We start from the raw sequence: 11,111 nt of genomic DNA on the forward strand, positions 1-11,111 counted from the left end.
GCCCCGAGCCCCATGGAGCTCGGCTCGCCGCTCGCATGGGGCTTGGGGAGCCGCTGGCCCCGGCCTCACGCACTCGGAGCCGGTGGACAAGGTGCTCGGGGTGCTGGTGGTGGAGCTTGGCCTCAACAGGACAGACGAGCTGCCGGAGCTCTGGTTCGGTCACCACGAGCTCGATTCCCCGTCAGACCTGCCGGCCCGCTGCTGAGGCTAGAGCGCGGCTGGGCGGGGGCTCGCAGCTCAGCCCCGCGGTGAGAAGGTCCCGGCTGCGCCAGGCACGGGCGCTGCGGGCGCAGGCAGCGCTCGGAACCGGCCGAGCGCGGGAAGGGGCGGGACGAAGAGCTTGGGCCGCGCTGCCTGTTCCAAAATGCGCAGGCAAGGATCTCCAGCTGCCGTGTAGTAACATCTGGAAGGATCGTTGTTCCGTCGCCTGTGGCTCTTGTCCATTTCGGCGAAGAACGTTATGTGAAGCAGCCCTTGGTGGAAGGAGGGTGGGCGCCCCGCAGCGCCAGTGCGTCTTCTCGGCTTATGATGTTCTCATCCTGTTGTTGAAAATCATACAGCTTTCTTAGCAACTTTTCTGATTAAAATTTCGAATTAATTGTTTCAATAAATCACGAACGGTGCAATTTTCCACCGCAGCCAAGCACTTAGCAAGGTTTGTCATAAACTGCTATTTGTGGGAACACGGGTCGGGAAAATTACTAAATCTTTTTTAAGTTTTGCTAAACAAGCCTTGATATGCTTCATTTGACTAAGCATGGGAGAGATATATTGCTGAAACTGGACGCACGAAATACAGAATTTATAGACTACAAGGACATTTTGCAGAACCCAGAGATAAAGAAACGAACAAAGACAATTCATCAATTGTCTTACCTGGGAAAAAAGATAACAAGATAATAACAAGACTGAAAATGTAGAGTAATTAGCATGAGAAGCAAAAAATGTATAACTAGTAGAAGATAAAATACTATTTAATGAAGAGAACTATGTATTTTATAGCCAATGAACATTAATTTCTTTGCTAAATATGTATAAATTTGTATAAATAGTGAAAAGTTTTGAAAGTGTGCATGTATCATAGGTGGAGCTCCCCCTATTCACCCAACACTGTGAATAAAGTAATGCTGCTCTCTAATCTAAACATAGAGTTTAATTTATCCCGACGTTTTCGGGGACAGTGTTACCCTGGGGAATAGGATCTCTGTCCCAGCCACACCCTGCTTCGGGAGCGCTGCTGTGGGGACGTGCTTAGGTGGGGAGCTGCTGCACTCGCGGGGCTGCCTGGAGTCCCAGCTCTACCCCGGGAGGGGCCGTGGCAGGGGGAAGGCACAGGTGTAGGAGGGCAGGTGTGGGCAAGACGAGGTCCCGGCACAGGTGTTACCCCTGGTTTGGCTCCCGATACTCACACGCTCTCCCAAACCGCAGGGCTAGGACGTGGCGGGCTGTCCCATGCCATCAGCGATAAACACGGACACGGTGCCCGGCTAGGAGCAGGGAGTCCCGGAGCGCGGTGTCCCCGAGCGCGGAGTCCCCGTCGGGGCTGCCAGGAAGGAACAAACCCTCCCGCACTCCCCGCCGCCTCGCGAGCGGCCTGGACCTCCGAGCCGCCAGGGGGCGACGCACGTCGCTGCCACCATGGTTTGTTCTTCCGCGTCGCGCCGGAAGCACCAGTCCTTTCTCGGCAGAGCGCAGCCATGGTGAGAGCGCGGTGGCGCCGCTCTCCGCCGCCATCCGCTGCCATCCCCTGCTACCGCGGGCTGTGGCCGCCCCTCCCCGGGGCGATAAGCGCGGGAGGGAGCCCAGAGCTAGGGTCCGAGGGGCGGGGGTCCGAGGGGGCCGGGGAGGGATGGCTGGGTGGGGGCCGGGCCTGGCCGCGGCCCGTAACACACTCTAACGCGTCTCTTCCTGTAGGCCCGCGGCCCCAAGAAGCATCTGAAGCGCGTGGCTGCACCCAAGCATTGGATGCTGGACAAGCTGACGGGCGTCTTTGTGAGTGCAGGCCTGGTTTGGAGTTGAAGCCCGGATCGGGCTTGGGTCCGGGGTCGGAGGTGGGGCTGGGGCCGGGCTGGTCGTGACAGGCGCAGTTACATCAGGGGTGCTGCGCGGGGGCTGGCGGTAAACAGCGGCAGTTGGACAGGGCAGGAGGTGTTGGTTTAACGTTAGGGTCTTTGTGAATAGCGTTCGTGTTCCCCCCCGTGTGCAGAGGATATGATGGGGTCGTTGGCTGTTCTCTTTTAAAGTGCCTGTTGTGCTTTTCCACCTCCGGGTTGAGATGGATGGCCGTGCTCTGTTTAGGGCAGTTTTGTGAGGCTGGCAAGACATGGGGGAAACTGCTGTGAATAGTAAGAACAGGGAGCTTCAGGCAGTCCCTGCCTGCGCGTCAGCTGCACTTCGTGCTGCTGCCCTTCTGTGCTCTTGCGGGAGCTGTTGGCACCACGGATTCTTTCTCTGGGGTGGCTGATGCTGCTTGAGCCTCCAGCAGAAAGCTTCTGTCCACAGGCACCCCGCCCGTCAACAGGCCCTCACAAGCTGAGGGAGTGCCTTCCCCTCATCATCTTCTTGCGCAACCGGCTGAAGTATGCTCTGACAGGAGATGAGGTCAAGAAGATCTGCATGCAGAGGTTCATCAAAATAGATGGCAAAGTCCGCACTGACATCACCTACCCTGCAGGCTTCATGGGTGAGTACGGTTGGGGCAATTCCATAGGCAGCTGTCCTACACTGGCAAGGGTGTGTTTTGTGGGGCTAGCATTATTTGAGGGGTAAGGTTTCCCTGCTGGATTTAATGGAAATGTATAAGCAGTTGTTATGTAGTTTGGAATTGTGTGCTGCAGTGAATACCATAGTCAGATACCTGTAACTTTTAAGAGCCTGCTTGATCTGGGTAAGTTGCTGTTCAGATTCCATCCTTCAGCAGTTTTTGGTAATTTGCAGTCTGTCACAGATAAGATGTGTGCCTGTGATCAAGGGTAGATTACAACCTCGTCAATCACACCCTCATTATTCAGCAGTCTCTGTTTCATGAGCTTGATCCCAAGTTAGGGTCTTGGGTAATGAGCTGGTAACAGCAGCTGTTGTATTTTCCTGTCTGCAATCAGATGTCATCAGCATTGAGAAGACAGGTGAGCATTTCCGCCTGGTGTATGATACCAAGGGCCGGTTTGCTGTTCACCGCATCACACCTGAGGAGGCCAAGGTGAGGAGCTTCAATGTGGTGTAAGTGTGGGTCCAGTCTGGGTTTGCCATCTCCTGAATGAGAGCTGATGTCTCTCTTCCCTGATGGTTGAGGCCATGCTGCACTTGAGACTGGGGCGCTCGGTGTTGTGGTGAAGCCTGGGTCAGGGGAGATCTCTTGGTTACATGAAAGTAGTTCACGGATGGGTGCAGGTCCATTGTCTGGTGTTGGAGATGAAGTTGCTGGCGTGGGCTGGATCAGAGAATTTTGGGGTGGAGGAGAGTCTTGGCTTTGCCAGCTAACGGTGACCGGAAACATGGAACTGCCTGTGGTGTAAAAGCCTTGAACTTTTTCCCGGGACAATAAAACTGCCAACTCACCCTGGATGCTGGAGAGCAACTTCTCATGCATTTTCCTTAACCCCGGCATGGTGTGCCTGAGGTGTGAGGCTGTGCTCTGCTTCTCCTTCCATAAGGCAGGCTGTGCAGGCATGCGGCTATGTGGATGGCAGAACTGGCTGTGCTGGAGCCAGCTGTGCTGTGGTTCTCCTTGTGATGTGCTTCTCTGGCTGCTACTCTTTGTTGATATATGAAGTCCAGAGAGGCTGTGATAGAGTTAAGGTGACAGGCAGGGGGGAAATCAGTGCCTTGGAGGATCTCTCTTGGGTCCTGGAGAAAGGCAGCTTTTGTCTCTGTTGCGTGCTTACGGGCTTCAAGGAAAAATAATGGAATTTCCCTGGTGAAGACTTCCTTGTGAGAATGTAGCCAGTGTTTGTGGGGAGGCTGAAGCCCAAGGTGGGCTGCTGCTCCCAACAACAAAGGTGTTTTTGGGTGGGGCTGTAGAAGAGCTATGTGGCAACTGTTCAAAAGTTGTTACAACGGCAGGGAGCTGGACAAGTCACTCTGTGGGCTCGTGTTGTGAGCCCCGAGTGTCCACTTGCTGGCTGGTGGCTCTTTGGAGTACAAGAGTTCCTTACAGCATGGCATTGCTCGTTGCCTCAGCTGAGAGGTGTTGGCTTTTGTTTGCAGTACAAGCTGTGCAAGGTGAGGAAGATCTTTGTGGGCACCAAAGGAATCCCTCACTTGGTCACTCATGATGCCCGCACTATCCGCTATCCAGACCCCCTCATCAAGGTGAATGATACAGTCCAGATTGACCTGGAGACAGGCAAGATCACAGACTTCATAAAGTTTGACACAGGTAGGTCTTGCATCCCATTAAAGCACTGTATGCTTCTCTGCTGTAGGGAGCAGTGTGGAAGTTAAATGCCAGGTATATTTGCCTGAAAATAGAGATGCAGTGGTGTCAGCCTTTGGAAGGGGTTTGTTTCCCAGGAGCATGTCCACCTGGAGCAGGAGATTATTCCTCTGTCCTGTCAGTGGGAAGTATTTGGCAGGGACTTGGTAGTTCTGAGGCACCAGGTAGAAGCAGCAGGCTGGTGGGGAGGTGCTTCAGCTTGTCTCTTCGTGGTGAGAGGTGGTTTCAGTCACAGCTGTAAGCCGTGCTAGCACTGGTGGAATGGGAATGTTTGGCATGGGCAGGGAGCCCAAGTGGAAGGACTTCACAGCACTTGGTGCTAGCTCTTGTTACACTTATATTCCCTTATTCAGGTAACCTGTGCATGGTGACCGGCGGTGCCAACTTGGGCCGTATTGGAGTGATCACCAACCGGGAGAGGCACCCCGGGTCGTTTGATGTGGTTCATGTGAAGGACGCCAACGGCAACAGCTTTGCCACCAGGCTCTCCAACATCTTCGTTATTGGCAAAGTAAGGCCGTAGGGACGCCAGGTGGGGGCTTCTCTCTTGTGAGGGTCTGCTGGCTGAGGCAAAGAGCCTTGGTGTTTCCTTAGGCAGCTGTCTTCCCACACAGTGGAGCTTCAGTGCTGGCCTCAATTCTTACTTAGCTCTCTGTATTTCTTCCTGCTCTGGAAAGGGGAAGAACATTTGCAACTAGAAATGAGGATGTTTTCAAGAAGCAGCCCTGAAACCTGAGAGCTAGGGACTGAGCAGTGCTCAGACTTCGGTGTGATCTGGGCAGCTGCTGTGACTCAGAGTGCCCCCTACAAAGCTCTGCTGCTTTGCCATCCCTGACAGGCTGTTTGTCCAGGTTGCAGAAGCACAGTGTTTTGGTTTTGGCTGAAGCACATTCTTCATGGATGTGACTGACAGGCAGCTGTAGACCCGTGCATCCATGGCACCTTCCCTAGCGGCCTCTGCTGCGTCAGTGCTACCACCATGTGTACCTGATTCAGCATGAGCAGGGGTGGGCTTTTGCTGCTTTCCCCCTTAGAGCGAGAGCTGTGCTGCTCTCTGGGTTTCCTTATGTGGTTTCTTCTCCCTTACTGCAGGGCAATAAGCCGTGGATCTCCTTGCCCCGTGGAAAGGGCATCCGCCTGACCATTGCTGAAGAGAGAGACAAGAGACTGGCAGCCAAGCAGAGCAGCGGATAAAGTCCAGCTCAGGCTGGCTGTGGTGCTGTCAGTGTTCATTAAACCGTTTACTACATGGCTCTGACTGGCTGGGGAGCGTCTTGGGGAGGGTAGTCATGCTGGCAGTGCATGACATGTGCCAGGCCCTGCTCTTCAGAAGGTCCTGCTTCTCTGGGGAGACTCTCATCAATCTGAGCAGCTACCACAGCCATTTTCCAGAAGGGCAAGGAAGAAGGGTGGGAGAGCCTTCAGACTGCTCTGTCTGTCCCTAGGAAGGTGTCAGTACAAACACTTCTAGATGTGCAGGAGAAGCAGGGATTTGGGGAGAGAGCTAGCTGGGCTCTCTGTATCCAGTGATGCCAGGTCAGCTTATGGGGTAACCCCAGCTATGTTGGCTTCAAGGGTGTTGGCACCCAGTATCCAAGCCTGGCTGGTGGCCATGCACTGGGAAGATCCCTCAGGTTGCTCCTCTGTCTTTTCTGTGGAGGTGGAGGGTGCAAGTGATCATGCTGACAGCCTGGACTAAGTAGGAAGGGAATGGGCTACTGGGGTCACTGAGCACCAGCCTGGCAGTCAGCTGATGCCCTGCAGGAACCAGGATGGGAGTCAGCTGTGGCTTTGGCAATGGCCCTGGAGGACAAGGTGGGCAGGTGTGGGCAGTGTGCAAGGGCAGCCACATGACTGAGCTGTGCCAGCAAGGGTGCACTGTAGGGAAGGGGAGGCTGTGCCTGGGAAAGAGGAGCCCTGGAGGCTCTCCTACTCTGCCCGCCTGGTTTGGCCTTAGAAGCACCTGTCTTCCAAGATGGATGGGGCACAGAAGTGAACGATTTGAAAACTGGTATTTCTATTGGCTTCATCAGGTGTCTATGGTGAAATGTATTTGAGCCTCATAAGTGTCTGCAGCCAGCTATATTCTGCTGTCAGGAAAGCCGAATGACTGTGGTACTGCCCATGGTCCTATCCCTCCAGTGTTACTATGCTGCTTCCAATGGTGTTGTGCAGTCTCAGAGCAGCAGCATCTCCAGGGATTTTGATGGTGTTTGCAGTGGGCACTGGTGCTTGGGCTGTCCTGTGATGCAGAGATATAAGCAGCCAGAAAGTTAAAATTCCCACATTTTCATGCACAGGACCAAAAGCAAAAACCACCACAGTTTTTATGTTGTGAAAAAGCTCCATAAAATTGCCAAATAGAATGTTTGAGAAAGTAAAACTCAGTTTTTATACAAGCAAAAAAATTTCCAAATGCCAATGAAACCAACACTTGAGAAAATTTGGGGTGAAATGTTTGCACTTTGGGAGTGGTCTTGCAATAGATTATCCAGTGAGGGTCAACCAGGTTAAGCTGCTTTGTGTGGGTTATCCCAAATGAATTGTCTTCTGAGCAGTACCGCGGGTGGATCTGGTGTGTGTCATCGCCTGCTGCTCCTCGTGCGTTTCCCGCCTCCGTCCGTGTCCTTTCCCCACTCCTCGGCCATGACCTCCTAGCTGGCGGCGCTGCCGTGCGGTCAGGAGCTGCTCCTGCAGCCAAGAAAGCCGCGGGTGCAGCTTGCCCGAAGACGGGCCAGAATGCTCTCTGCTGGCCAGAATGCGAACTGCGGGTGAGGGCTGACCCCGCGTGTGCGGCGGGAGCCAACCCCGGCTCTGGCACCAGCCGCGGGCGCTGGCGCGGCGCTGCCATCCCATGAGCACAAGCGATGGCGGCGGCGCTCGGAGTGCCAAGCGCGGAACTGCGGAGCCACTGCTGCCTCAGCGCTGCTGCCGCCGCTGCCGCCCAGCATTTGAGGGCCCTTCCGGACCGCCGCCGGGAGCGGCGCTGCGGAGTGCTAAGAACGGCGTAGTTGAGCACTGGCGCGGAGCCCGGCAGTGGCAGCGACGGATGAGGGATGAGGTGGCGGGAGCGATGAGATGTCAGCCTCAGCGGGTGCGGAAGAGCCGCCTCGGGGCCCTCCGCGATGGCGGGGAAGAAGCTGCCTCCCACTCGCTGCGGATCTGGGCCCGGGCGAAGGCGGCCACATCCCTGGGCAGGACTGGCGCCTCTCCGTGTCGCCAGAGCTCCCCTGAGTCTCCACCGACCCTGTTCGCCCTGTGTCGCTGCCCCAGCTCCAACGTCGCCCCGGTAACCTGCTCTGTATCCACTGGCGGCCCCCAGCCCTGTCGTGACAGCGGCAGGTTGGCCGTCGAGGGGTCCCCAGAAGCCCCTGAGGAAGGGGAGATTCGTGCAAGGGATCTACAGTAATAGTAACAGCTGCTGCTGCTTCTTTCCCTCTGCCAAAGGCCGCAACTGGGTGTCTTAAATGTCCAGTCTTCCCCGAAGTATCCCCGGGCGATTGCCAGTGACTACACCCGCCTGGGGCTTGCCTGGGTCGTTAATGTCACCGAAACTGCGGGAAAAACAAAAATAACTCTACGACGTTTTTACTGTTAGAGAGTTAAGGCATTACTTTATTCTGGCCAGGATGTGCAGCAGAAATAATTTCATCCACCCATTGCCCGTGTTGGGCAGAGAAAATCATTCCATGACACTGTTCGTTACTAGATTTTTCACATATTTTATACAGTCAAACCCTATAGAAATTAATTGGCTCAATGTTCATTATTCCCAAGTCACGCAGTTCGTAGCATTTGGTTTCCTATTGGATATGGATTTCTTGCCCTTCGATGCTGATTAGGTTCTCGTTCTTATCTTTGTTTTCCCAGACTAGGTGTCTCTGGCCATGCCAGCAGTGATGTCTGGAGTTAATGGTAGTTAATGGTTGTTTTCTTTAGTGTATCTTACGTGCTACTCCAGGTCCCTTGAACCCTGTATCATTTCTAAAGTTAGTTCGGGTCTTACTCCCTCCAGGGTGTGGATTTTAGAGGTACAGGATGAGCATTTACTGGCTTGGACAGGAGCTGCTGTAGCAGAGACTGGAGAGGCCATAAAAAAGGCAAGGAAATAAAAATTGGAGGCCCTCCGGCTCGTCTCTCTGCAGGCAAGTGAAAGCCTGTCTCTCTGGGTGAGAAGGGGAAAGATGCATCTGAACTGGTAAATCTTCCTGCCAGTGCCAAGAATCAGAGCTGAGGTGTGTCCAAGGTTCCTTGTCTCATCTCTTTGCTTCTCTCCTGGTGCCCTTTTTTTTCACGTACTGCTGTGACTACTTTACTTTGCTTCCCTCTCTCTTTTTGTCTCTATTTTGTCTTGCTTCCTCTTCCTACCACACTCCCTTTCCTTCTTCTCTCTGTGCTTGTCCCACACCAGTTCCCTCTGCTTTTTTCATCCTCTGTCTCTCCTCTGCAGCTTGCTGGTTTTTTCCTTCTCCATCGATTTGTTCTGAGTTGAATCTGCCCATTTCTCCCTCTAAATTTATCTGGCCTGTTCTTTGGCATTTTTTTCCTCTCTCTACCTCTGTGTACTGCAATGTGTCCCTGCGTTCCTGTCTATTTCCCTAATTTCTTTTGTTTCTCTGTCTTTTTGTTTTGCAAACTGTTGCTGTTTTTTTTTCAATTCTGGATCTCACTTTCCTTTTCCACCTTCCTGTTAATTTATTATTCTCTGATCTTTTTGCTGTTTCCCAACTCTGATGTTTCTTACTTCACATGTCTTGGCCCGTTTCCTCTTGTTCTTCATATCTCTGTTATTCTCTGCTGCTCTTGTTCTCTCTGTCCCAACGTCCTGCTCCCTGTCCTTTTCCCTTTCACATTATCCCACTTTCTCATTCCTTGTCCCTAGCCTGGTTTCTTGTTGCTCTGGCTTGTTGCAGATGATTTTGAAGTTAATTTCCTTAGTGACTGGTAAGGAATGGACTTGAGCCATGACTTGAAATACACTTACTGTCTATATTCCCTGATGAGGGAATGCTCTATCTAGGGAACTTGTCTGCTGGCAGTGTTTGTTTGTCTGAGCCTTCATTTGAAAATGTCTGTTGTGCCTTGAGATGTAGAGTACCCTTCCAAAGCCATTTGAAGATAATGAAGACTGTTGCACATAAGTTTTACTGGCATTTCATTTTGTTTGGAGGGAAATCTGATAGTTGTTTATGGATATTATTGCAATAACAGTGGTTTGTGAAAATAATGAAAGTATTGTGAAGTGCCTTGTACTGCTTCCCCCCCCCCCACCCCTTGTTCTGCAGGGTGTTAGGGGTTGAGTGTTTTTCTGTTACTGTGACAATTGAAAGAATTTTTCCCATTATCATGCCAATGGAGCTGGCCGGGTTACACCCAGGGTCCCTGATGGGTCCAGACAAAAGGGGGTGGGTGGGGACGGCCCCGGAGGGGCCTCTGAGGCTTCCGGGAGGGCACTCGCGTTTCCGGCGAGCTCGGAGCAGGATGCCTGGGATCGTTCAGCCACGCGGCCAAGCACAGGAGAGGCAGACCCTCTGCGACCACCTGCCCTGCATCTGCCCCGTTCCAGCCTCCTGCCTCTGCGGACACAGCTGATCACCCAGACACACACGGTGAGCGAGGAGCCGCCGCTGCAGCCCGTTCCCGCCCGGGACCAGCGTGGCCGCTGCCGCCCCTCCCCGCCTCCTTCCTGCCTCCATTCCCGCTTGCCTTTTTTGGCAGATCCGGGCTCTGGACTAAGCACAGAGACAGCGTGCTTGCATCTAAAGGGACTGACACCGAGTTACCTATTTCGTTCTGTTAGCAATTTTAACTGTTATTGTTTTCTGTTTGTATAGTTAGATATATTAGTAAAAGAGCTGTTATTCCCACCCCCCTTATCTCTGCCTCAGAGTCCTTGATTCAAACAATCATAATACTTGGGGGAGGGGAGTGGAACCAAAGTCTCTATTCCAAAGGGAAACTTCTGCCCTTACTGGCAGACACCTGTCCTTTCAAACCAGGACAGATTTTGGCGCCCAACGTGGGGCAGAGGGCACTGAGTTGAGAGTTAAGACAGGAATAACAGCTCTCTTAACTGGCAATATGTTGTCTGGTTTAATCTGGTTTGTGTTCCATGTGGTCACAGCCATCTCCCTCCCATTTGTAAGCCCTTTTTTGAATTTGGGCCCCCTCACCAAGGTTGCTGTGGCTATTGTCCGATTGGTTTGGTGGATTGATTATGTCAGGAATTCATGGGTTTTTAATTTTTTCTGGGAAGCGGTTGCATGGATCCGGAGCTATCGTACTCTAACTGCGTGTTTCTGGGGCTATTTCAGTAATGGTACTTACTGTGAGATAACGAGTGCAAGGGAAATTTTCTCCCAACCCATCACCCAGTTTTTTGAGGCTACCCCACTGGTTCTCAAGGATTTCAGATCTGTTTTAATTGCCAGTGCTATTATACAGTGGCTGGTGTTGCTGGTAGGCTTGTTCTACTTAGCATTCAGAAACAAGGGAATATTGGCTTGGACAATAACTCTGATATCTGCCCCAGGGACTAGGGATGTTGTCCCAGAACCTGCCTCTGCCCCAGAGACTAGGGATGTTGTCCCAGAACCTGCCTCTGCCCCAGAGACTAGGGATGCTGCACCAGAGCCTGATGCTGCCCCACAGCCCACCGCAGAAATGAGCCACCCAG

The 11,111-nt window shown here is 52.9% G+C and overlaps 1 protein-coding gene across 1 annotated transcript; it reads left to right on the forward strand.

Annotated features, from left to right (window-relative positions):
* The first annotated feature begins 1,577 nt into the window (after positions 1-1,577).
* On the forward strand, positions 1,578-5,686 carry RPS4X (ribosomal protein S4 X-linked). Its single transcript, XM_079318659.1, has 7 exons — positions 1,578-1,700; positions 1,915-1,992; positions 2,503-2,683; positions 3,102-3,199; positions 4,207-4,378; positions 4,789-4,946; positions 5,528-5,686. The coding sequence occupies exons 1-7, from the start codon at positions 1,698-1,700 to the stop codon at positions 5,627-5,629; spliced, it is 792 nt and encodes a 263-aa protein (XP_079174785.1). The 5' UTR covers positions 1,578-1,697; the 3' UTR covers positions 5,630-5,686.
* Positions 5,687-11,111: the final 5,425 nt, after the last annotated feature.

The sequence above is a fragment of the Erithacus rubecula genome (assembly GCF_903797595.1).
Source record: "Erithacus rubecula genome assembly, chromosome: 15".
NCBI lineage: Eukaryota > Metazoa > Chordata > Aves > Passeriformes > Muscicapidae > Erithacus > Erithacus rubecula.